Here is a 25542-nt window from a genome sequence, read left to right as displayed (position 1 = left end):
TCGACTACTTTTTGACTTAATGTTCATTTGATTTGAATTACGGACAAATACAGGGAAGGCATGTAAATCTGAAGTTCTATATCTACAGCAATTACAAGAGCTAATCAAGCCCAATGATGGTAAGCTGTTTTAGAGCATAGTTACAGTCTCAGATTAACAAACACAAGGAGTGCAACATAATGCTAGCGCAGATAATAAAATACCCAGAATTGGCTGGTATACCGTTCACTAGCACTGTTAAATTGGTGACAATGAGACAAGGCTCCAGGCATAACCATGGGAGACGGAATGCAGTGAATCCAGGTAGCGGCTTCCAATTAAGAAGGTCGCTCCAGTCTCGACATTGTGAGCGATAAAGGGGCCTGGGTTGTGAAAGAGACGGAAGACTACCACTTGCCCATTGTTCACCCAAGCTTTTGGCAGGAAACACATAAAATCAGCACGCCGAGAAAACCAGCCCTTGAACATGCCGCTTGATTTATATTTCGGAACATCAAAGTCAAACGTGTAGAGCTTCCTCCATCCGCCACTTATGGGATCAGACAATTCCCATACATTCAATATGGTTCCAGATTCTAACCGAACTATACAAGAAAGATAGTTCCGCCTAACTAGGTAAGAGACAGCATCTTTATCACTGCTATGTGGAACTGTTGGGCCAGGAAACTCATAAAATGTTTCAGATTGTACATCCAAAGCAACAATTGAAGCATACCGGTTGTAAATGAGATAAAGAAATCCGACAGTAGATAGTCTAATATTAGGAGAGTAATTTCGACCAAGATCAGATAACTTTTTACTATCAATCAGTCTCCATGCTTGATCTTTTCCAACAGTAACTACCATCCAATCGAAGAATTGGCACCCGTGGGACAAACAGGTGAACACAACCTTATATTCTCTTGCTAAATGAGAACATGCTAATGAGTAATAAAAATGAGCCGGACGGCAACCAGGTGGAGGTGGTGGAAGAGTTACCTTTTGCTTTGTGAGAGGATTAGCAACACATACCGCTTGATTATTAGTAACATGATTCCCATGAACCATCCTGTTCTGCCCTTCTGTAAACAGTACTAGACCATCACATGTAGCATCAATCCGACGTCGAAATGGATATCCCAACTCTATCGACCTCGTAGCATTCATTTTCCCCACCTCGAAGTATTGAGTACGCGCACTACCATTGTTGTCGACGATCAGGCCAACACTAGAATGAATCAGCTGTTCTTGAATGAAAACAGGGTCACAGACTATGTTATACCACTGCCGACAAACATACCTCATTGAATTGTAAAGAATATCGGCCGGAATCCAAACAAGGATGTTGAATATGATCTCTACAGGAAGGGAAAGTATGATGCTTCTCTTCTTTTCCTTAGTACATTCAGCGGTCTTATAATGTGTGTGACCAACTCTCTCAATTGGAACTTTTCCTCCGGTCATCTAACAAATTATGATACATAAACCTGCCAGATCAGACAAAGTCTTGATCCAAAATTAGAAAACTAAAGCCACTAAGGAGACCAATGATCCTAAACAAAAAATCACCAGCAACTGAGTACTAAATCCATTTCATTGGCAATTAGCGGTCCTTTGAAGATTACTTCACAAAGGTTTGCTAGTTTAGAATGCTTATCAATGAAGTACGAACAAAATGACAAGTTAAACCAACATGATTCTAAAAACCAAATAGTTTTACACATTTAGACAATATGGGTTTCATCCGGTTAGTCTGTGCCAACTGAGAACCAAACTAACACATGCTTCAAGAAATTAGAACCACATCGGACAGTAAAACATCTGGAACCTAACCATAAACTGTTTGGTTTCACAGCTCTATCACTAAATATCTATCTAGTTGGCCATAAATGATTCCCTAGGGCTGCAAATGAACCGAGCTGTTCGTGAACTGTTCGAGAAGCGACTCGTTCAAGTTCGATTCAGGTACCAAACGAACCAAACCTAAATCTCAATTTTAAGCTTGTTTAATAAATGAGATGTACCTAAACCTAATAGTATTCAGCTCAATTAGGCTCGCGAACTAGGAATATATGTATGGATCTCATAAATTTCACTTATAACCTTGAATCCGTATAAACTTTTACATTCACATAATGATAATTTTATTACTTCTACATGTATAAACTCTTAAACGTACAATAAACATAATTTTTTTTTATGTTTTCATAATGTTTTCATAATATTTTTGACTCGTTAACGCTCGCGAACAAGTTCGAATTTGACTCAAATCTAAGGAAGCTTGGCTCGTCAAATTTTCATTGAGTTCAAGCTCGGCTTGAGTTTGCTTAAATACTTGATGAACGAACCTAAAGCTCGGCTCGGTTTGGCTCATTGGCAGCCTAATTCCTACCCAATTACAACCATTCCAAAAGTCTACAAACGATTTCCCAATATTTCTACCAGTCCATACAACTAAATACAAATCGCACGAATTTCTCTAAATTCGTGCTTTCACCCCTCTTTTTTGGTCGGGAAACTAGCGCTCTTCCAAATGCCTACGTCAACGAAAAAAGACTACAAAAGCATCGAAATCAAGATCAACAAGTCGTCATATCCCCTCCCGCATTCAAAACCCTAGCTAGAAGCAACAAACTCAAAGCCCAGCAAACAATTAAGCAAACAATAAAATGGCATTTTCAATAGTATCAAGCAACAAACAGGTGATGGGTTTCTATTACCTTGTTCGACTTCTTCCGCCTTTGGGGGTTTTAATCTCTCTCTCTCTCTCTCTCTCTCGCTCTCGGGAAAAGAATGCTTGGGAATAAAAGGAAGGACCAAAGTGAAAAAAAGAATTCTTCCCAAATCTATGCAATTTCTGAACAAATCATACATTTTGACATTTTGATTAATCAGAGTGTTTAAGATAAAAAATTGAGAAGTGCCCTAGCTAGAGAATGAGGATTCTGGGACCAAGTTGATGCCAAGCTGGCCTCTTTTTCCTTTGTTCTATTATAGCTGATGTGAGTTAATTAAGGCTGCTCTTCTTCTTTTTTTAACGACACTATTCTGTAAGTATATTTTTTTTGTGTGTAAAAATACACTTACACTTGCAGGAGAGTGGCGTTAATAAAAAAGGGAGTAGCAAAATCATTTTCCTTAATTAATGTGCATCTTGAGTCCAGCATATACATCTTTTCGTTTTTTTGGATCACACTTTATACATCAGTGGAGATTAGCAAAGTGTTAGTATGTTTGTCAATCAATGTTTTGTCAAACTACAAGTTTTACGAATTAGTTTTTGAAGATTAGAATCCAAATCAGCTTTGAAAAATAGTTGTATATTTTTTTTGGGAGCGGGGGGCTGCTGTCCCCTTGGGGCAGCTGCGTGCTGCTGTCCCCGAATTCGGGGCTCACTCCGGTCTCACTCTGATGATCAGAAGCGTTCATTTTGTAGAGCTTGTCGAGTAGAACAACTATGCAAAAAATCAGCTTAATTGGTTATCATTAAGTTCCTGATCGGAGCCCATATAACTCTCGGTCCATGGGTTACAGCGGATTTGATCCAGTGTTTCGGATCCATTCTTTTCAAGATAAAAAGGTTCCGATCAGGCACTTAATGATTTCTAATTAAGTTAATTTTTTGCATAATTGTTCTACTCGACGAGCTCTATAAAGTGAACACTTTCGATTATCGGAGCGAGACCGGAGTGGGCCCCAATAGCAGCACGCTGCTGCCCCAAGGGGACAGCTGCCCCCTCTCCCATTTTTTTTATTCTCAAAAGACAAAACAGAAGCAGAAAATGTGTAACAACTACACACTTGTGCAGCCGCCGATGCACCAGAATCAAAAATAGTACTCCAAAAATATCAAAAACACCTTTACATTGCAAGTTGCGGGGTTCTCTATCTCTAACATAGTCCTAAAATAAGCAGCACTACTGTTACCAATTTTTTAAGTTCCAAAATTCTGATGAGTCTCCAGAATAATACTACAAACCAAACTTCGGTGGATATGGAGGTAAATAAACTTTAGTATCGGTCGAGGTCTGACTCGATGAAATTTAGAACTTCTTAATTATATACAAATTCTAACTGTGTATCTTCTACTATTCGTACTTCCTTATTCTTACAAGTAGTAAGAATAACCTTTCTGGATGATTTTCGATCGAGCAACATTAATGGAGTCTGATGAATTATGCTTAGGCCTGGGATCTCGTACTGCAAGACTGTGGTGCGCAACGTGAGCCGTCCATATCTATTTACAATACTTATCAATGATATATTCAGATTCTCACCTTATTGTAGGTACTTTTAGGGCTATGGGGCTATTTCATTTGATTTAATTAGCCCACAAAAATTCTCTTTGAACCGCTCGGATTGCGCACTACACTCTTCTAGTGCACCGACGGGGTCCTAAAACGCCTCTTACTATGTGATGACTGTTTTGGAAGAGCTTTTCTGTGTTCTAGTTACGTGTGTTCTTGTACCTTTGCTCTTTAACTTTCTCTATCGTTGGCTTCAGCTGGGTAACATTTTTTTCTCTATCCAGGCTTGCTTAGATTTTGAGCTACTAGTTAGTATCCATCCCCCAATCTTTCACTTTCTTAATCAGTTCATTTCTCATTTCCTAAGCTAAAAAAAAGTACATTTCTCTTTTCTGAAAAATCAAGTCTTTCTTTTTTGTTAATTTGTTTAAACTTTAAAGTAGGTTATCGATGCAATCAACTATAATAAAAAAAGGTTACTTCGTACTCCAAGTTATTTCGGCCCTATTTGTAATTATCTTGAGAAATATGCTATTAGCAATTTTTCCACTCGATAGATATTTAGCCTACTATTAAAGAAATGAAAAATGTGTTCCGATAAACAGCATACGGGTAGAGCAAGCCCAAAAAGCAATTTACCAAAGTCAATCTTTAATGAAACAATCTGGATAAGAAACCCAGACCATCTTCCTCCAAGTCTAATATGTCATTTCAAAAAAAAAAAAAAAAAGAAGAAGAAGATTTATTTCTGAAAAATTGTCCCTCTCTCACAAAAAAAAGAAAAAAAAAGATATAGAAGTATTGAGTTGTCTGCCAAATGCATCAGTTGGCAGTTTGATTAAAAGACCTTTTTTCCGGTGGAATTCTAAAATTGGTTAATCTTTCACAATTAATGAACTCCTCGTTATCGATCTTTCGCTAATGATCACTTGGCAATTTCAGTGAAAATCTCTGGATAGAGAATTTCCACACAAATTGTGTTTGATCTTTCTGTCAACTGTCCATTAACGACTCCGACCTTAGGATTTGAACTTCCATCTCACCTAGCGGGAAAATGAAAGGAAATTAAGCCCAACACGTCAGTGATTTCTTTCTTCTTCTTCTTCGTCGGACCCCTCTACAAATTCCCCTCATTTTGCACTCTTGTTACAGGGAATTTGAGTTTTTGTAAAGAAGAAAAAATGTTGTCTGGCAGTAAGAGTACTTTCTTCTTGTATTTTTTGCTACTACTAATTGATGGCATTCTCCACTGCCATGCTTGGGGCACTGCCCGCCATAAGTTTGTCGTAAGTGTTCCCATTTTCTGGCCTAATTACTTCTACTTTTCGATACGAAACAAAAAATATAGCGGATGATCACACACAACAATGTGTGTAAGTAACGCATCCTTATCAAACCTTACGTCGAAACATATGCTCGTATTCGGCCTCCCGCACACGTCTTTACGTGTGGCGTTGCGTAATTCAGCATGGTTAAGGAAAGGTTAATTAATTGACCGATGTTGGTGCTTTGAGAGTCTCTGCCACCCCAAATTTTCAAACAAAGCTGCCTTGTGCTAGCAAGCATCAACTAGGAGTAATAATGGAGTATTAGCTAATTTAACTAGTCAACGTTCCACATTTATACTAGTATAGCTAATTTTACCAGTCAACAAGGAGTAGCTAACATAGCTTTTTCGGTTTTTTCTTTGCATTTTGTTTTCGTTTCTTGTATTTTCGGGACTGGCGCGTCCTTTGTACAAGTTTGTTTATGATTATGAATATATGTTTTTTGTTTCCTTAAAAAAAAAAAGGTTTGAAATTCCGTGTGCGTCCGTAATTCCTTATTGCATACTTGCTAATCCTCCCTTTGTAGGTGAAAGAAGCTCCCTACACAAGACTCTGCAAAACAAAGAACATTTTGACGGTTAACGGCCAATTTCCTGGACCAACTCTCTATGCTTACAGAGGAGATGAAATTGTTGTTGACGTTTACAATAGAGGAAAACACAATATCACTATCCATTGGTACATAAAAACATACTTATTTTTTTCTTAACCAGAACAAAATCATTTGTACTTAGAAAAAATCCTTTGTATTGTTGATTTAATTTTGCAGGCATGGGGTGAAGCAACCGAGGAATCCATGGTCGGACGGGCCTGAATATATCACGCAATGCCCGATTCAGTCGGGCGCCAAATTTAGCCAAAAGATCATATTTAGCACAGAGGAAGGGACGATCTGGTGGCACGCTCATAGCGATTGGTCGCGGGCGACCGTCCACGGAGCTATTATTGTCTATCCAAAGTACGGCACCGGTTACCCTTTCCCTAAGCCTTGGGCAGAGGTGCCCATACTACTAGGTATGATGTTTTTTTTCCTTTACTATCCTTGCTATTGTTATATCTTTTTGGCGTGCATAATATGGTCCGAACGCCTGAGTTTTTAAAAAAAAAAATTATCTAACGCACTGATTTATTGCTTTTGGTTAGGAGAGTGGTGGAACAAGGATGTGATGGATGTTATGGAGGAGGCTCTTATAACAGGAGGGGACCCAAACGTCTCTGATGCGTTAACTATCAATGGCCAGCCTGGTGCCTTTTATCCATGCTCCAAGCTTGGTTAGACTTTCTTTGATTAATTTGTGACTATATATATGGGTACATACATGCAACATCAGATTTTAAATGTCTCGGAAAGCGAAAAGAAAAATAAAAAATCTATGAACACAATTTCAAAACACTAATTCCGGACACAACTGTATTCTGAGCCGTTTGATGTATGTTGACCAAGTGTATCACAGTAAGCGTTTGAGAAATTCAATCCGCCTGGCCGGAAAAATGTGTGCTTTTGCCAAATTTTGGCATTAAGTATATTTCAACCAAGTTTGGTATCGTAGGTTATTATCGAGGATTTGGTCTTGTATTTGCAGGAACGTACAAGCTAAACGTCCAACACGGCCAAACTTATCTCCTCCGCATAATCAATGCTGCCTTGAACACAATTCTCTTCTTTGCCATCGCGAAACACAATCTCACGGTTGTCGGAGCCGACGCCAGCTACACCAAGCCATTGACAACAAACTACCTCACGGTAGCCCCAGGCCAATCTTACGACGCCTTGTTGCATGCAGACCAATCACCCGATCACCACTACTACCTGGCCGCCCGAGCCTACAGCAGTTCCTCTGCCGCTCCTTTCGACAATACCACCACAACCGCCATCATTCAGTACCGAAAGAACCACCGTCATCGGTCGCCTTGCTTCCCCTATCTGCCCTACTACAATGACACACTTGCTTTTATCCACTCTGTCAAGGGGCTAAGAAGCTTGGCTAACGAAAGACACCCAATCTCTGTCCCCGTCAAAAATATCACCACACCCCTGATTTCAACTGTCTCGATCAACTTATTTCCGTGCCCAAATATCACGTGTGAGGGGGCAAACGGGAGCCGCCTCGCGGCAAGCATGAACAACATAAGTTTCGTGACCCCATCAATCGATATACTCCAATCCTATTATTACTATCACATTACGAGCTCGTTCAGTACGCGGTTCCCAAATGTCCCGCCATACGTGTTCAATTTTACCGCGGATATCTTGCCACTGGATCTGGAGATATCGAAGAGGGGGACCGATGTGAAAATATTGGAGTACGGTTCGGCAGTCGAGCTGGTGTTCCAAGGGACAAATGTGGTTGGAGGCATTGATCATCCAATGCACATACACGGTTACAGTTTTTTCGTGGTCGGATCAGGACTTGGAAACTTTGACCCGTATAAGGATCCTTTGACATACAACCTAGTTGACCCTCCGGAGCGCAATACCGCTATTGTGCCTAAGAATGGCTGGCTCGCCATTAGATTCAGGGCGGATAATCCAGGTTCGTGCAAGAATTTATTAAAAATGTGTTATGTTCGATTCAAAATTTTGGATACGGCATGACAAGCTAAAATTAAATATGTATCTTAGGTAATAAGAACCAACCTTGTTGGCACAAATATAACCAAAATTCAGAAAATACGAACAAAACACATAAAACGAAAAATACGGATGTTTTTCATTTTTCTAGGTATTTAACTTAATTTTTTTACTCACATATACTCATCAAGTTTTTTGCATTACAGGAGTGTGGTTCGTGCACTGTCACTTAGAGCGCCACCAAACTTGGGGGATGGATACAGTGTTGCTGGTTAAAAATGGAAGACACGTTAATGAAACTCTGCTGCCACCACCGCCTGATATGCCTCCTTGCTGAAGCTTTTATAGGAAGGAATACCTCAAAACCTGAAATACTCTACAATAATGATCATTGAATAACACTGTGAACCGTAATGATCTGTGTGCAGCAAGTTTGTTTTATCAAAGCATCTTGTAATTGAATACATTCTTGAATAGCGTCTTTGGCTTTTGATTGTTTCCTATTTATTTTTTTCTTTTTATAAGTCAGTCGTATTGATATCATTTCGTTGGTAAAGCCCAACGGCTCCATTCTACAACTCAAAATAAGTACTTATTTTTTAAAAATGCAATTTCAAGCTCAAAAATAATGTATTTACGCAAATAATTTTTCTACCAATATGGATCTTGTTTGATAGATCCCATCAAGATCTTTTATACGGTGCAAAAAAAATTAAAAAATTATTTTTCATTTACATTATTTTTTAGTTTGAAATGTGAAATAAGCTATTTATTTCTTAAGAACGTTTCTGAAAAGGGACCTTATAGAGGGGTTCACCTAAAATACAAAACATGAAAAATTAATGCGCAACAAGATAGACAAATCACATCCAAATAAAATACTCCCTCCGTCCCAAATTGGATGACAATTTTTGAAATCTGTGCCAATTTCAATTCCCTATATCTTTCAATATGAATCTCAAAAAATATGCAATATGGATCTTGTTTGATAGTTCTCGATTAGTTCTATTATACAAAGTTTTCAAATTCGTGAAAAATATTATAGATCGAAAGATATAAACAATAAAAAATGGTACAAATTTCAAAAATTGTCATTCAATTTGGGACGGAGAGAGTACCTCTAATCTCTTTCATTGAAATATGAGCAAATGCATACTGCAGAGTAGAACTTGCACACTTAGGCCCCGTTCCGGAACGTAGAATAAGTCCTTATTTTTTAAGAAGACAATTTCAAGCTAAAAAATAATGAGTTTATTAAAATTTAAAAATATGCAATATGGATCTTATTTGAAAGATCTCGATGAGATCTTTTATACGGTGCAAAAAAAAAATTTAAAAAGTTATTTTTTATTTATACTATTTTTGAGTTTGAAAATGTGAAATAAGTACTTATTTTTTAAGAAGGTGTTCTGGAACGGAGCCTTAGGCCCCGTTCCGTTCCGTTAAGGTGAATAATTACAAAAAAAGTGGTGAAAAATTAGCTTTGGGCTTTAAACCATTTAGGCCCCGTTTCGTTAATGAAAAAAAAATGCAGAGTTTTTAAATAAACATTTATGTTTTAAATTAAAAATAATGGTACCGTAAAAGAACGACTTGTCTCGCATAGTGAAAAAATAAGTACTTGAAAAATAGGAGTCCACGAAACAAGAAATTTTTTAGGGCCGGGTGAGTATATTCCACGTGATACCCGCTCGGCACATCCGAACCATCCAATACATTTTTAGACGGCTGGAATTGAAACTCTTCCTCTCCTCTCATCCCAGTACTTTCTCTCTCTAAATTCGAATTGTCCAAAAACGCAATGGACGGCTCGAATGAGTCAAGCGTGCAGCAAGTGGTAACCACCCGACACTGGAAAATTTTTCCTGCGAAACGGGCCCTTATTATACCTTTGCGAAAGTCCAGGCCTTCACAACCAGACTCGCTCGTGTGTTTAGAGGAGGCAGATTGAATGGCAGCATCAACGTCGGCGTCGTCTCCATCCACTTCAAATACCGCCGCCGACTATTCCACTCGCGACCTTGTTAAGCAGGTATATACTCTCTCTCTCTCTCTCTCTCTCTCTCTCTCTCTCTCTCTCTCTCAAGCAGAGTTAGATGCGTACATACATACATGTGTATGTAAATTTGTTTCCTTTTTCCCTTTTCAATTACACAGATAATGAGCCACGAGGTTGCTATTGCGGAGCTCAGCAATCTTCCCTCGTCAAGGGTTTGTCAAATTCCACACGCTTATAATAAATGATTTCCTCTTTCTTTTTCTTGTCTCGTGTTGTAAATGTGGTGTATGCATATATGATGTGATGCTTGCTTCTTGTGTAAACCCACACACACCGACATAAAATTTTCTATACGGCACCATTATTGTGGCTTCGAGAACAGTGGAAAGTAGTATTAGCTCTGGAAAATTGGCACTCTAAGTATTCTTGGTCGTCCTGTTCCAAATAGGATGCTAGGTTGTCAGTTTAACCTAAGTTGAAAACAGGGTTTTGTCGATTATTGTCGACAACACACCGCAGATTGGGCTCTATAGGAAATTTGTCTATGGATATTTTAGTAACCGACTAACCGCTGGTAGACTTTGATGTCGAAAACACAATGCAAATTGGGCTCCATAGGAAATCTGTCTATGGATATTTAGTAACCGACTAACTACTGGTAGACTTTGATGTAAAAAACGCAGCGCAAATTGGGCTCCAAAGGAAATCTGTCTGGATATTTAGTAACCGACCAAACGCTGGTAGACTTTGATGGCCAAGTTGTACTAGTTATGAAGTCATTTTGCTTAATTATTATTTTTTCTTTAATTAATTCAATTGTCACTTAACTAGGAATGGACTTTTGATTAACATCTACAAAATTTCTAATATTAGGCAGGGGAAAGAAAGTGAGGATTTATAATTAATGATGCACATTATGAAGGAGACCCTGCACATTATTCCAAGAGTAGTACCTTTTAACAGATAAATTTATAATGTTTCTTCAGATTGGGGGATATGTTTACTTTGTTCTAGTGTTTAGAAGGCATATGAGTAAATATTTTAACCATTTTAAAGAACCCCCAACAAACTCTGAGTGTGTCAATGTCTTTGACTCTTCACAGATTTGGGGGGTATTGTCTGAGATCTGTGTGGGCTGTGAAAGGAATTGAGCATGAGGTCTTTTGTTTCTTGAAGAGAATAGTAACTTTTGAGTATGTCTCAACATGGACTATGTTTGTGTTCTTATTCTCTGGACGAGTCTGTAAGGAGTTATTTTTTCTTTTCTCAGTGAGGTACTGAGGTTTTATTTCTGAAAGGGGAAGGCCATCGTATAATAGAGCTCAAGAAAAGCCTATGTCGGGAAGCAAAGCAAAAGGTAGCAATCTCTAGCTCTAACAACCAACAAATACCAAAACGTGGGCCTTATAGAAGAATAGAATTCTCTCAACCGGTGAGTCTAGATCAAAGGTAATAAACCCCTCACAAGTCACAACCTGAAGGCTTAGCATCAATTTTTATTGCAATTTCTTCTTGTTCTCCGTGTACTTGTAACTGCGTACAAAATTACAAATCGTATTCCATAGCTGAGTAGATTGTCAAGGTCCAGGGGATTACCAACATTGGTAGCCACTATAAATCAACCAAATCTGAACCCACGTGCACAGAACTGGTACCCTCTGGTTGCAGTTGGCTGCACCAACCCCACATAAAGAGAAACTTTTGGTGCCAAAAGAACCACAAAGTCATGTGTCAAAATAAGAGAAGAAGACCCACCTCATAATCATTTGTAGTTTACTTCTGCACATACTAAACTTTTTTCTGGATAAAGAGAGAGGAAAGGTTATGTGCAAAGGAGAGGAGGCCCAGGGGTTTGGGCCAACCTCAATTCTTACCAGCTATCCTTTGATGGAGAGATTTGTCCTGTGGATCCTTCTGCTGCTAATTGCTCAATGATCACTGTTTTACAGTTGTGTCATACATATATAGTTGGCTAGGCTTTTCTTTGCCATGTTGATCAATAAGTTCACTGAGAAACGATTGCATTACTTGATACAGGCTGTCTATCAGAGAAATGGGAACATTTTTTTTCGAACTTCTGTTCCGAAGGCAACCACATTTGAACAGAGTGAGATTTTCCTTCTGCTCTCCTCCTTATAAGTGCTTTTCAATGCAGATTTTGGTGCATAGTTATCTGATGCTCGTGGGCCCCCTATTATTTTGTAGAACCCATGTGCATCGGAATTGGACACATCTGTATTTGTATCTGTACACTTTCTTTTCCTGTAAATTATGTCCTCATGTGTTTGTTTTTTGCTTGATAGGACAACTTGATGCAGCTAAAGCTAAGCTACAAAAGTTAAATTCAGCTTGATTGTGATTAGAGCTCTTTATGGTCTGCCAACAATTGTTGTTGGGAAGGGTCTTTTCTCATAGAGATCATGCTCTATACTACTCTTTGAGGTTGTCATTTTTGAACAGATACATATGTAATGTACCTTTGGTTAAAGAAGTTCTGTGAAGTAGATAAAGATTACTTGAGCAATTAATCCTTGACAAAGAAATTCTCGTTCATTGGTGAGAGGAATCAGGCTTTGAATTGAGGATCATACATTTCCCTTTTGTTATCACCTCTTCCTTTACCCAAACGTGGGTGTTGACAGTTGATGGTTTATCCAAACGTGGGTTTTGATGGCTTCGTCCCTATTACTTACCTTTGTAGGTTTACTCCCATGTCCTATGCTTAGTCACATAATCCTTCAAACACGCTTTCACTGATTTTATCAGTTCGGGTTTCAAAGACGCTTTCACACTCATGCGCGCGCGCACAGCTTATGTGACTTAGGTCCTACATATATCAGATATCTTACCACGCCAAAGCCATGGGCTTAACAACTTCAAGCGTCAAAAGGAATTGAAGCTTTGAGTCCATTTCGATCTGATATAAAGTTTAATAGTCTCTTATTCACTAGCCCACAACATTAGCCAATCAAAACAAGGACAATGGATAAAGTTAGTTAAGTGATCATCCACCATGAACAAATCGGTCTCTCTCACGGTTTAAGTTACCAAATATCCGAAGCCGGTCGCCCAACGTTCCTCATCCTCGGAAGCCTCCTCAAGGCTTTGTTTGCGTTCGATTTCTCAAGGGAAAGGTAAAATTGAAAGAACATATAAAAGAAATAAAGAATTGGAGAAGCCAAATTTATTTATTTGGAAAGATATATTTTGGAGTTTTAGATTCATTTGAAGAAAAAGGAAACATAACAAAAACAACACTAAAAGAAAATGAAAAAAAAAAGTAGATTAATTAATCAAATTCTGATACTGTAGTCGTTTAGTATACAAAGAAATTCAAAGAAATCCGAGAATAAGATTAAGATTAGTTGATGGAAACCAACAGCTCGAATAATATTCCTTTTACGCAATCCCAAGAGCCTTGCATCTAAAGCTAAATTCATCTATTTACAACTTCCACATTATTCAGAATTTGTAGCAAACTCTCAGTTCAAGTAGTTAATAAGGTATCAAACATAGCATGCAGATAGTCACTGGATGCTTATACAAAGTAAAATGGAGCAATGGTTCATGTGAAGGAGAATTACAGAAGGCTTCACTCAATTGCTTGCCCAGATCTTTGGAACATCATTATTGCAAGAGTCACAAGGGATGCATAGACCGCATTTGGTAACTTCTGCACCACCTTCCCTACAACTGGGACACCTTCCGTTGCCCTCTTTGTCAATAATGCAACTGTTGGAGCCACTGCCAACGTAATGATCAGTCCCTGACTGACAGTGCTGAACGTATCGGCTGTTAACTCCTTAATAAATTTTGCAAACTCTTCGCGGTTGAGTTCTCCATCAAGGTTGATATCATGAACCTGAATGGAAGCAAAATGAAATGTGTGAATGCGAAAAAAGAGAAAAATGAAGCGTGTCTATGAGTCTTCACGAGGTAGAGGAAGTTTCAAGCTAATATGCATTAGACTCGGATATGGCTTTCAGGTGTGGCTACGTGTGTTGCAATCTTCTAATCACCATTACAACAACGGTGAGTGAGACATGGCCGAATAACCACAAAAATCTTATATGACTATATTCCATTTCCTAGAATAAAATGGCAAATGGAAGTAGAATAAAGCAATTTTATACATAATGGATAATGACTGCATCTATTTCAACAAATCCTATGCCTCTCCTAATCAGCTACCTCTCACCATAAGCAAGAACTATGCCTGCGTGGTTCAATGAGACCGCCCGGAAAAAAAAACTAATTTAGCTCTCCGAGTGTCCAGTGTCTAAAAAGGTACTACACAGAGGTAGAAGACTCCACATAAACGAGGTTTCAGCCTTCAAAGATCATAATATCATGACAATTTGCTATCAACCTAAGTCGCGATTCTTATAAAGAAAAGCACATCTCCTATATCTCTGTGCTTTCATTGCCATATTTTCAAAGGTGATTAGTTCGCACAAGCCACATCCTTTAATCCTACAGCATCTATGGTTCCTCGAATAATGTGATATCTCACACTCGATAAATCCTTAATCCTTACCCCTCTTATTAAGACTGCAAATTATTCAGTGACCCAGCGTGGTTCCCCCTTCACAGTTGCTTCCATTAAACAGAACATGTACCATCGTGTCACGAGAAAAAAATTACATTAACACATTGGATCAGATTACCTGAGTTGACACATTCTGATGAGGTAGGTGTGAATGCTGTCTGGACATGTTGAGGACATTTTGTTAATGATGGCATCTGTATCACATTGCCTTCGTTGCTGAAGGCCGTTTGGAATTAACTTGCTTCATTTTCTAAGTATGATATGTTGATGACTTCTATCTTTTCCAAATACCATCATGTCACGAGAATGACTAACATGTCTCCAATGTCATTTGACGTGAGTGGTGAGCCCAAACGAATCTTGTGTCGCATGTGTACCAATGTAATCCAAGGTATATAAGCGTGAGGGAAACTTCAGGGATGGGTAGGGTGTATGTCTCGAGCCTGCACTTGGCAGGTGCTACCGAGTGGAGTGAGGGCCCCAAAGTAATATAAAATACATAAGCATGAGGACACCTTCACTTTAAAAGTTAACTTTTAGGGTGAGTTCTACCCAAGACTATGTAACAAGATCACCCTGTAGGGTGACACCTAAAAAGCACAACAAAGAAGTAACGAACACTTGCCAACCAAGCACCATTCATCATGATTGCGACCACAACTAGACAACGAATTCGACAAAAGAGGAGTGAAAATTTAATGCGTAGTCTGCTTGCACATTAACTACAGCCCTTTGTAACGAAACTACTATGGAATGTGTAATTCATCAGACTACGAGAACATACCTGCATCATGGCTCTAACTTGCTCTTTTGGAGGGGGGTCAAAATGAGGCCCAGGCAAGTGCTTGTTAATATCACTACACGAAAACAATCTATATGAGACTTCATCCAAAAGCAGCTGAACAATACAATTTTCTTTGTTTTTTGATCTACTCTAAACAATAAACAAATGAATTCTTTTGCTAGTATTTTAACAAACCACATAAATAGGTAGAACACATTACTTGAACACAAGAAGCACAGCAATGTACAGCTCTTCAAATGTCAAAGTAGCTCTTCCGGAATCATTTTTGAAACGGTCAAAAGCACGGTCAGTTATCTTTCTCACTTGTTTCTGCCTCCACTCCTTACCTGCACAGTGACATACTATCATGCATGTGATCATTCAAGTCTCTGTTAAGTTATATGAATAGGTATTCACAGTTTATTTGCAAGCTACACAAAGCAAGAGACAATGACTAAAAACACAACCAGCGAACTGATGGTCCAATCTCCAGGCAGTAACAGAGTTAAAAGAAGTTTCAAATTCAAGGAGTTATTATGCCAAAATATTTAAGTTGCCGTTCCAGAGTTAGATTTTTCAGCACTGAACAGCCTTGAAGGACATTTTATATGCCTTGCCTCCTTGGTGAGTTCCGAATAAATTGAAGAAAAAGTTATAATACGAAATAGACGGCAACATAAACTAAACAAATCCCAATATCTAAATTCATGCTATTAACAACATAAAGAAACGGGAGATGAATTTTTCTGAGATTAACAAATTTGCGAATCCCCGTAAGTCTCTTCTAAGGGGTTTAAGAAAGTTGCAATACATCAAATCCGGATTCGAATCCCTGTAACACGGGCTTATCTGGAGGAGAAGCGATGGTACTGATCGTGACTGATGACGTTTATAGACATATGAAACACTATCTGATTGCTTATGTTGTTCTACATGCTGTGTTTCCAAATCAAAAGCACTACAAGATTATAAAGTTAGCAGCAGAATATATTCAATTTGACTTCCAATAACCTAAATCAATTTGATTTCCAATAAGCTAGTAAATCTTTGATATTCAACTTTTAGTTTTACCACAAAGCACCTGAGTTGAACTACGATTTTGAGCCTAATACTAAAAATTACGTAATAGAAAGACCCAAATCAACAGGATACATTCTTTACCAAAAAAAAATCAACAAGATACATTTACGAAAAGAACAACCCAGGTAATTAAAAACGCAATACTTGTGGACATGTAGCAGTATATTCCTTGCCTTCAGATTCAGAAATTCTTAGAAAACTCAAATTCAAACACAAACTAGAGAGAGAGAAGGGTGTAAGGTTCGTATTACCCTGGAGTTTCTCTAAAACTTGTCCCATGACTCTGGAGCACTGATTCAACAATAACTGGGCAGTGGGTAGCCCTCTATAGCGAGAGATATCAAGAAAATTATAGAGAGAGAATTAGTTGGGAGAGAGAGAGAGACCTTGGAAGATTGTTAACTGAATCTGGGTGGGGAAGTTTCGTATGCTTGGCATATACTTAACAGCCTAACTCCACCATCATTCATGTGACATCTGTAGCTTTATATGGTTGAAGATTAAATCAAGGGATCGGAATGGGATAGAGTGGAGTCGACTCAGTGGGCTATCTAATTATTCTGAAAATTATCACAACAATAGTGCATTTCTTTATCTTCTTTTAAAAATAAAAATAAAAATATTCCTTGCTTCTCGAGCATTGCTCCAAACCTCACAATAAAATGTGAAGCTCATTTTTAAGAAAAATAATTTTCACACTCTTTTTGTTTATTCATATGAATTTACAATATTATCCTTGAGTGTACGAAATAGTATATTGAATAAAGACAATAAATTTAAGTGGATAAAGACAAAAAAAAAAAAGTGAATTGTAAAAAGGGAAGTGTGAAAATCAATTCCCCATTTTTAATCGTATGAATCCTCACATTACTGTGAAAAGAGTCGAGCAATGCACTAGAGGAACATAAAACAATTTCTCCCATTTTCTTGATTATGACCATCAATAACATAGTACTTAATTAACTACATTTGTATTTCGTTACAACTTCTTGAATAATACTAGGGTTAGATAGAGGGGCATATTATCACTTTTGTCATAAGTATCACATATCTAGCATTGGTAGAAAGATGTGCATATTTAATCAAATAACGATGACATAATATACATGACCATTTGTTATATGAGATTTTGGATGGTAGGATAAATTAATATCAAGCCAAAACATATTGTTGAGAACAATATTGTAAACAATTAATGGAATTACCATTTTCGAAAAAGATATAGCCACAAACCACATGTTTTCCATACGCAAGCATTATCGGTTGGATGGGTGCAAAGAGAGGATTTTTGAAGTGTAGAGTTGTAGTCTAAATAAGCAATTCTTATAAGGGGCAGAGTTGTAAACAAATTTTCAGTGTTTTTTGCCCTTGCAATTTTCACAGAAAGGCCTCCACAATCCTCGTTCAATTGGGGGCCAAAAACAAGCTAAAAATATTTATTAATACTGAAAATATTTTTAACGAATATTAATTATTAAAATACGTCATTGACCGTCATTTTCCCACTTTGCAGGATATATAATCTAACCACCTGTTGATAAAAAAATATTGAAAGGGTTTGGACATTTTTCAATTTGGACCAATTTGCCCCTTAATTTTGCCCTATTGCCCCTCCAGTCATCAAGCCACGATGTCAAGCCACGTCTCCTACTCCAATGCTTCCTTCCTTCACAGAGAGAGAGAGAGAGAGAGAGGGGCCTAAAATCAAAGGCGTTGGTCTCTGGTTCTAAACGAAGAAAGAGAGAAAGAGAGAGAGAGAGAGAGAGAGAGGAGGAGGAGGACCAACGAACACCACCAGTGCGTCCGCCACCGCCACCGCCGACCAGACCACCACAACCACCACCGCGACAGCCGACAACCGCCACCTCCGTTAGCGCCTTCCCTCCGCCGACAAGGTCTGTCTGTCTCTCTCTCCATTGCTCCTGTTTTTCTCAGATTAGGGTTGTGGCTAAACTGAGATCGATTGTTTAGAACTTGTTCATTCGATTGTTTGGAATTCGAATTAGGGTTAGGGTTAACTGGGATTGGGGATTTTGAGCCAATTTGGTAGCTACGGTGAAGGGTATAGATATTCTATTATATGTGATTTCTGGTACTCAGTTGATTGAACGGTTCTACGTAGTTCAGAGAATGTTTCCCCCTAATCATGTTTTCGATGGTGATATGCTTTCTGGAACGACATCAAGTGTAGTTCACCATGCTGGTGTTTTAGAAGGCTGGTTTGGAGTCCACTGGTGGGCGATTTGGCCGATAAAGATTAAAAAAGAAAAGAAAAGAGGTGAATGAGAATGCAAAATAATATTAGACCAGCTCTATCCCACTTTTGCTATCTCTTTTCCACAAAGTGAATGTAGTTATGTAGCGGTAGCACTTTACATGTTTGATGAAATGTTTGAATGGTTTTCTTTGCATGGTCAGAAAAATACAAGATTCTTCCCACAAGAAACTTTTGCTATCTATTTTCTACAGAGTGAATGTAGTTATGTAGCATTAGCACTTTGCATGTTTGTTGAAATGTTTGAATGGTTTTCTTTGCATGATTAGAAAAATACAAGATTCTTCCAACAAGAAGGCTGTGCATACAATACAAAAAATTGATGATAAAGATTCATTTGAAAGCACAATAATCAAAGTAGCTATTTCAACTGCTTACGTTTTCGGCTATATTGAGTGTTTGGCATTCTCTTATTTTTGATTTGGTTGTGTATGCATTTGAATTTGTGAATTCTGAATTTAACTTTTTCGGTGGTTGTGGTTGTTTTTACATGAGAGAGCTACTCTTTTGTGTTTAACTTGGCGTCAAGTATCATCGTATGAATTTCAGTTACACATTTGAATCGATTTGTTGAGATGTCAAATTTCCCGGTAGAAAGTCCAATTGACAATACTAATAAAAGATTCGGCTATTGTCTCATGGATTCTTTCCAATGGAACTCTCTGACTCGGTGACATACATCGAACTACTAGGTTAAGGGAATACCCATTTGAAATTTGCTTCAAAATGAAGCTTTGAAGATTTACCACTTTCCAAAATCATCCTACAATAACGTTCGTACTTTCTGTTATCAAACTGAGCAAAATTGCCGGGCAATTCTCCTCGCAGTTTTCAAATGCCCTGGGAATTTGACAATGCAGACAACCAGACAATCAACTCTCATTTTGGACAGTTTGACTCTTGATTTCCCAGTCACCTAACCCGTCTTAATACTATAGTCATGCTGGCATTTTCTTTACCTTGACAATGCATCAGTTCAATGGATGGCAGAAACTTTGGCTTTGTAGCGGCCAAAGTACTAGAACAGAGAGGTGTGAATTTTAAGGGTATTGATGAGATGAACTTTGGCGTGGACCTCAATGCTACTTATCTCAATCAAACCACTTTGGGAGATGGAAAGAAGATGGTTTATTGGTCCTTTTAAGATGGAAATGGATTTAGTTCAGAAATGGCTAGAAGAAATAGGTATGTGGATCATGGATGGAGATTCTTAATGCAGGGCTGTTGTTTGCCACCAGTTGTAACAACTGGCTGCAAACTGTATGTGTTCTATCTGTTTGGGCAATGTTTGACATAGTTAATCTGTATTAATTTTCTTTCACATCCTTTTTATGGGGTATTTTCATTAATTTCTCTTCTTCGCTCCGTTACTTTTTTTGGTGTGTATGATTTGCAAATGTCTATTTTAAATGCGATAGCATCATCTAGCATATAAACAAATCTTTTGCTTCAGCTATTACCAATAGACAACAAAGCAAATCTTTTGGTGTGGGTGATTTGCAGCGTTGTCTATTCACCAGACAAATCTTTTGCTTCAAAACTTAGGAATTATTAAGCATTTGTAAATTTATGTAAATAACTTTTGCCCACAGTTCTCCCTCCAATTATTCCAGTTTAGTTATTTCATATCATGCCAATTTATTCACCAAAAAAGAAGCTCACGGGCACGAAATCCTTGTGCGAGCACGCCGGCATACACCTAGTCATTCGTAAAGGAGAAATTTGAGCACAATACTCCTCTCCAAGGTTCGTACTCTCTACAGTTGTCCTGTGTGTTGAATCGATGTTTGAACTTGACCCAGTTTGATCTTGTACTGGGTCTTCAACTTTCCGAGTGTGGTTTTACTTTCACAAAATTCAGTCTGTTATTGAGTTTAATTTTTGAAGTGTTTAGAATTTTGATTTCTTCCAGCTTCGCAGCCACTAACCCAAGGGGTTGGCCTGGGGTCTTGGCGTGGGATTTAGGTGTATCTTAAGGTCTAAGGTTCAATTCTCCTTGCCAATAACTCTTGGGCCACCTCACCCTACGTTTAAGCGTGTGCGTGTGAAACGGATGGAGGAGGGGCTGTAGGGACTAGTCGGAGGTGCGCACAAGCTGGGCCTGGACACCCTGCAAGGGCCTGCATTACCGGAAAATTAACTTCGCAACCACTGGTAGTTACAAAATGATGTTTTTATGAAGTAAAGGCACGCGTTTTTTTTTTTTTTTCCTTTCTTTTTCCTGCTTTGGGTCGTTGGAGTCAATTTTGTTGGGCCCCTTCTGGATTTCAATTTTTTTTTTGTGTGGCCACTATCTTAGTTTTGAGCAGTCGTTTGGGACCATGGATTGTACTGAAGAAAGGGAAAGACTTTGAGTCCATAAATCTTCAGCCGTCGCATTGTTTTGGATAATTCTGATTTTGGTCTTCTTTTCTCGGTTGCTTCAGTTCCAATAGTGACTGTTTATGTCCTGTGCGTAAGAAACCACCACTAAACCGTGCATTTCTTTTTAGCATCCTAGACTCGATTTACTCCTTCGAAGTTCCAACAGATTTACCCCTTCCACTAAACCATACTGCCGAACTTCTTGTTGGGGGTTAATTCTCTAGGTTTTAAGATGTACGCCAATGGGACAAGTTAGTAAAGTAGCTACGCTCCTGTGGGGGTGATTTATACTTAAAAAATATTAGCTACATCTTCTGCTGCCCATGCCGAGAGGATCTTTTATGTTCTTTGAAATGGCGAGGCAAATATTAACAGGCTAAAAAGAAAGAACTTCTTCCCGCTCTAGAAGTAGGAGCGGCACATAAAGCAAGACTAGCATTTTGACCATTATCAGTGTTGGATTGCCGGGTATATAACTTTTTGAGGCTTTTGAATAGTCATAACTCATCAGTATCATTCTTGGACTGATTCTCATGTCTTGGATTGGGTAATGTGGTGGATTATGCTAATGGTGTTTCCTTACTCACTTTTCCGCTTATGCTTCTGTTGCATTGCTTCACTTGTTTCATCAATGTTGTTTTAGCAAAATTATGTACTTATTACTACATTGTGGGTGCGTGCTGGTAGAATATCCCCGGTTATGAACTAGACGGTTAATGGATTTGGGTGATACTTGAGATTGGGGAAGTTCAGGTGTGACAAAATACATAGTGGTTGTAATGTGGGGTCACATTTTCGAGCTATTGCAAATGCTGTAGAATTTTGTTAAGTCAGAAAAAGCTTTTTGTGGTGAATATCGTGAAATAAGAATATGCATGAACATTGCAATAAATGAATTTGATTTGGCTTCTTGTTATGGGTTATGGGGATGCATGTGATGTTATTTGGATGTATTTTTCGTTGGACGAGGAAATGTTGTTGGTTGATGTAAATCCCTATTCTCAGTGAATTGATGATTGTTGTTAAGAATTAAACATTGTTATGCTGTTTTACATTAGGTGTAAATTTCTCTTCAAGGGATAAACTTGCGGTCGAGATGATTGAGGTACTTTTTGATGATGCTATTAAGGTGGATCGTCTAGATCCAGATGGTAAAAAGTTTGACAAAGGTATGTTTATGGAAGCATCATTATTGGTTCCATGTAGTTTCTGCTTTTTATCTGTAGATCGTTAATGGTACCTGCAACTATATTAGAAATGGTGGAAGAAGCATCTCTGTGTGTGTTGGAATTTTATTGTTCTTACTCATCTGTGAAATCTTGGCAAGTGCAATTTTTTTTTTTAACCTACTCCTCTGAGAGAAGGAATTTATAAACATTTCACCATTCTATTCAAATGGCCTTCAATAGATGAGGCAATCAGTCATACATTATATGTGATCTACAAAACTTTTGGGTAAAATGCTCGGAATCTGGGGACACTGCCTTCCGCTTGCACCCTCCCATTCCCCACCCCTTATTGAATGGAAGATCAGACCTAGAGATTGGAGTGTATGTCTTCACCTGCAGGTTAGTATTGACTATTTCTTGTCCATATTAGATGGTCTTTGTGGGGTTGGTAATCCCCTATCTTGGGTTTAATCCTCTTTTTCAATTGAGAGTCACATGTTGTTAGGGTTACTGAATTTGCATGTTACCTGATGTCCTTAGAAAACCAATTTGCTTCTCACTCACGGACATAGTTTCTTAGCTCATCCGGTCAGGTCATCTGGGCTTTGTTTAGGGCGCTACCCAATTTTGTAACCTTGGTATTTAACTTTGAGTGCCTGTATAACCAACTTTCCTTAGCACTATTGGACCTGGTTTATCAGCTCATCTCTTTTTTTTTTGATCGGCGAAAGTCAATGTTGTTAGAATAGTTAGTTAGCACCTTTGAAGAGGAGTTGAACTCCCGACCTTCCTTTCTTCGGCACTTAAGTCCACCCCCCTGATGCCGTTTGGTTGTGCCTCTTTATTAGCTCATCTCTTTGGGTCTTATAACGGTACTACCCAATTTGTGAAGCATGGTATTTAACCGAAGTGCATATATATAACCTCTTTTTAAGCACTTGAAAATTCTTGGCCAGGAGGGCAGTGTAGTAGGGGCTAAGATGGCAGTATATCCTCTTTCCTTTGTGCTGGTGGGCCGAACATGGTCTGTGATGGAACATTTCCTTTTAAGATTGGGATTGGAATAGAAACCTAACTCAGGTTTGGTTTGTGGAAGCTTTTTATCCTATCTGCCCTTCTCACCCTGTTCTTTGTATCCTGCCTACATGGTTCCATCATTGTATTGCTTCATGAACCAAGGTGCAATGTAAAGTTGTCTGATTAGTGATAAGGCGGAATCTCGACTTTCAAATTCAGAGTCAAGCATGTTGATGTACAAGAACTATTGATTACTAATGGGAAAACTCTCAATTGGTGTAATGCTTATTACATTCAGCAAGAACACATGAATCTGAAAGGTGACAATTTTAGTAAACTTAAGCCAGTATAAGTTACCTCTTCTTCCAAACAATTTCTGATGTGCTTTAAATGCAACAACTAGAATCTTTCAGGTTGCATGAAGTGCTGTATAGTGTCTGAGATTTTTCATCTTTGTATGCTTTTATCGAGGTGTTTCCATAGTTAGGTTTTAAGTGGATACAGCATGATGGATGATGAATCTTTTTTTCTGATTTTCTCATACTCCACAATCTTGACATTGCTTCGAGGTAATGCTTGTGTAATGTGGCTAATGAAAATAATGCGTTGCATAAATGTGTGTCTTTTAGTTTCTCGCATTGAAGCACAGAGCGAGGAAAAAGATATGCACATACAGCTAGATGTGAATACAGAAGTTTATCCTATTTGTGTCGGGGAGAAGTTTAGAATGGCATTAGCTCCAACTCTAAATTTGGATGGATCAGCTGTGACTAGCTATCTACCTGAGGTAATCTGATCCTTATAGGTTATAGCTATCTCTCGTAGCCTTTTTCTCTGTTCAATGGATGGCCTGTTTGCACCTCCAATATTTTTCAGCTTGTAGGTACTTGTTAATGCTATTCAAGTTGAACTCAAATTGGTGGACACCATGACATGACAAAAAGGATAGTTTAATCATAATTGGACTGAAAAATACTTTAAATAACTAAGATTTGCATAGGTCTCGCAGAATCTTTCTTATCGTGATGATGTGACATCCTCTCACCAACCGATTGGATGAGTTGGGTTATTTTACTTTGGAATCTCAGGAACAGGACTACATGGTCATTCGGTTCATCTTCCTTCAAAGCAATGCACCTACCATCTTACATGCGTTGGATACAGAATTAGGAGTATCAAGTTGTCCAAATTAAATGCATCAAATTCGTACGAGTGATGCTACACAACCTAACAAATAGGACATACATAAAAATGAGATTTTGTTGATATTGTAGCTCATGTTGAACTCCTTATCCCTCTCTTGTATTTTCTTTAGACGAGCTATATTTACTTTGATGGTCAAGACTCAAGAGCCTTAGAATATGCAAAAGCTCCGCCTTTAAATAGATAAGAAATGGAAAACATACTTCTGTGACGTGCCTGGAATTGTCTCCAATCCTCTCTTTTGCTCTAATTTTCCTGAAGTATTGAAAGCCTAATATCATTAACAAATGTTACTCTACTCCAATTTCAGGGCAAGTCAAAATCACTTGCTGACAAATTCGAGTATGTCATGCATGGATTGTTGTACAAGATGTCAGAGGATGATTCATCTGGAACTGTGAAAGTGTACGTAATAGTCATTGTGCTCTTGTTCAAAATGTCATAGTTAATCATACAACATAAATGGATGTGCCGCTGTAAAAATTATATACTTGTATCTGATACAAGACATCAACTATTTTTCTTGATGAAGATATCTTTTCGTGATAGAAATTAATTTGTCCAAGCGGGATGGCAATAATTCTCCGTCTATTGGTTAATTTTTTTGTTTTGTTTTTTGGGCTTCAGGATTGCATACATTTCTTTTGGTGGACTTCAACTGATGCTGAAGGGGGATCCGAGTCATATGAGTGAATTTAAGCTTGATCAGAGGCTGTTTCTTCTTATGAGAAAGATGTGAAGCAAATCTAAATTCGTGAGGTTGCTTCTCTTGGAAAAGAATATCGGTGTCCAGAACTAATGGTGGCCATAACTTAGTTCTTACTAGTGTTTGTCTTAACCTTCTACTGTTCATTTACTTTTGGACGGTGAAACTTCTCCCAGACTTGAACTAGTTGTTTTCACAGGCAGACATTTTAATAGACCTCTTTTGCTATTCTTGTGATCACTCTTTTGCCCTCCGTTGTTCCCTCTTATT

At 38.3% G+C, this 25542-nt stretch overlaps 5 protein-coding genes across 10 annotated transcripts; 3 read left to right on the top strand and 2 right to left on the bottom strand.

The window, feature by feature from the left end:
- Positions 1–8: 8 nt before the first annotated feature.
- LOC131334200 (F-box/LRR-repeat/kelch-repeat protein At2g27520-like) lies at positions 9–2983 on the bottom strand. Of its 4 annotated transcripts, none has more exons than XM_058369115.1 (3): positions 2700–2947; positions 1280–1443; positions 9–1177 (listed from the first exon to the last, which is right to left on the bottom strand). In XM_058369115.1, the coding sequence occupies exons 2-3, from the start codon at positions 1441–1443 to the stop codon at positions 238–240; spliced, it is 1104 nt and encodes a 367-aa protein (XP_058225098.1). In that variant the 5' UTR covers positions 2700–2947; the 3' UTR covers positions 9–237. The 4 variants fall into 4 exon arrangements, with proteins under 4 accessions (XP_058225098.1, XP_058225097.1, XP_058225096.1 ...); XM_058369114.1 differs by having other exon boundaries at positions 1280–1466; positions 2700–2946; XM_058369113.1 differs by having other exon boundaries at positions 9–1466; positions 2700–2983.
- A 2381-nt stretch (positions 2984–5364) lies between these two features.
- LOC131334199 (laccase-15-like) lies at positions 5365–8600 on the top strand. The gene is made up of 6 exons (XM_058369111.1): positions 5365–5512; positions 6081–6232; positions 6324–6568; positions 6698–6826; positions 7138–8088; positions 8333–8600. The coding sequence occupies exons 1-6, from the start codon at positions 5408–5410 to the stop codon at positions 8461–8463; spliced, it is 1713 nt and encodes a 570-aa protein (XP_058225094.1). The 5' UTR covers positions 5365–5407; the 3' UTR covers positions 8464–8600.
- A 1431-nt stretch (positions 8601–10031) lies between these two features.
- On the top strand, positions 10032–12731 carry LOC131334206 (uncharacterized). Its single transcript, XM_058369123.1, has 4 exons — positions 10032–10158; positions 10284–10337; positions 12163–12232; positions 12429–12731. The coding sequence occupies exons 1-4, from the start codon at positions 10078–10080 to the stop codon at positions 12476–12478; spliced, it is 255 nt and encodes an 84-aa protein (XP_058225106.1). The 5' UTR covers positions 10032–10077; the 3' UTR covers positions 12479–12731.
- Positions 12732–13457: 726 nt separating this feature from the next.
- On the bottom strand, positions 13458–17113 carry LOC131334203 (uncharacterized). Of its 2 annotated transcripts, none has more exons than XM_058369119.1 (4): positions 16790–17113; positions 15679–15805; positions 15459–15531; positions 13458–13987 (listed from the first exon to the last, which is right to left on the bottom strand). In XM_058369119.1, exons 1-4 carry the CDS (start codon positions 16815–16817, stop codon positions 13718–13720), a joined length of 498 nt encoding a protein of 165 aa, XP_058225102.1. In that variant the 5' UTR covers positions 16818–17113; the 3' UTR covers positions 13458–13717. The 2 variants fall into 2 exon arrangements, with proteins under 2 accessions (XP_058225102.1, XP_058225100.1); XM_058369117.1 differs by having other exon boundaries at positions 16925–17107.
- A 1057-nt stretch (positions 17114–18170) lies between these two features.
- LOC131334204 (DNA-directed RNA polymerases II and V subunit 8A-like) lies at positions 18171–25512 on the top strand. Of its 2 annotated transcripts, none has more exons than XM_058369120.1 (5): positions 18171–18433; positions 22236–22346; positions 23993–24150; positions 24877–24971; positions 25194–25512. In XM_058369120.1, the coding sequence occupies exons 2-5, from the start codon at positions 22274–22276 to the stop codon at positions 25303–25305; spliced, it is 438 nt and encodes a 145-aa protein (XP_058225103.1). In that variant the 5' UTR covers positions 18171–18433; positions 22236–22273; the 3' UTR covers positions 25306–25512. The 2 variants fall into 2 exon arrangements, with proteins under 2 accessions (XP_058225103.1, XP_058225104.1); XM_058369121.1 differs by lacking the exon at positions 18171–18433 and adding an exon at positions 20523–20559.
- The last annotated feature ends 30 nt before the right edge of the window (positions 25513–25542 follow it).

The sequence above is a fragment of the Rhododendron vialii genome, chromosome 7a, assembly GCF_030253575.1.
Source record: "Rhododendron vialii isolate Sample 1 chromosome 7a, ASM3025357v1".
Classification (NCBI taxonomy): Eukaryota; Viridiplantae; Streptophyta; class Magnoliopsida; order Ericales; family Ericaceae; genus Rhododendron; species Rhododendron vialii.
Note: the sequence above shows the minus strand (reverse complement) of the source record. Positions and strands in the feature narration are given on the sequence as shown.

Bases quoted from the DNA above. Each gene is read 5' to 3' on its own strand.
- LOC131334200 (XM_058369113.1), bottom strand. From the start codon at position 1,443: ATGACCGGAGGAAAAGTTCCAATTGAGAGAGTTGGTCACACACATTAT.
- LOC131334199 (XM_058369111.1), top strand. From the start codon at position 5,408: ATGTTGTCTGGCAGTAAGAGTACTTTCTTCTTGTATTTTTTGCTACTA. The intron at 6,233-6,323 runs GTACATAAAAAC...TTAATTTTGCAG, and splicing joins CACAATATCACTATCCATTG to GCATGGGGTGAAGCAACCGA. The intron at 6,827-7,137 runs GTTAGACTTTCT...TTGTATTTGCAG, and splicing joins TTATCCATGCTCCAAGCTTG to GAACGTACAAGCTAAACGTC.
- LOC131334203 (XM_058369117.1), bottom strand. From the start codon at position 16,976: ATGCCAAGCATACGAAACTTCCCCACCCAGATTCAGTTAACAATCTTC. The intron at 15,806-16,924 runs GTCTCTCTCTCT...GTCACTGTGCAG, and splicing joins TCAGTTAACAATCTTCCAAG to GTAAGGAGTGGAGGCAGAAA. The intron at 13,988-15,458 runs GTATGTTCTCGT...GCTTCCATTCAG, and splicing joins AAGTTAGAGCCATGATGCAG to GTTCATGATATCAACCTTGA.
- LOC131334204 (XM_058369120.1), top strand. From the start codon at position 22,274: ATGATTGAGGTACTTTTTGATGATGCTATTAAGGTGGATCGTCTAGAT. The intron at 22,347-23,992 runs GTATGTTTATGG...TGTGTCTTTTAG, and splicing joins TGGTAAAAAGTTTGACAAAG to TTTCTCGCATTGAAGCACAG. The intron at 24,972-25,193 runs GTACGTAATAGT...TTTGGGCTTCAG, and splicing joins TCATCTGGAACTGTGAAAGT to GATTGCATACATTTCTTTTG.
- LOC131334206 (XM_058369123.1), top strand. From the start codon at position 10,078: ATGGCAGCATCAACGTCGGCGTCGTCTCCATCCACTTCAAATACCGCC. The intron at 10,159-10,283 runs GTATATACTCTC...TCAATTACACAG, and splicing joins CTCGCGACCTTGTTAAGCAG to ATAATGAGCCACGAGGTTGC. The intron at 12,233-12,428 runs GTGAGATTTTCC...TTTGCTTGATAG, and splicing joins GGCAACCACATTTGAACAGA to GACAACTTGATGCAGCTAAA.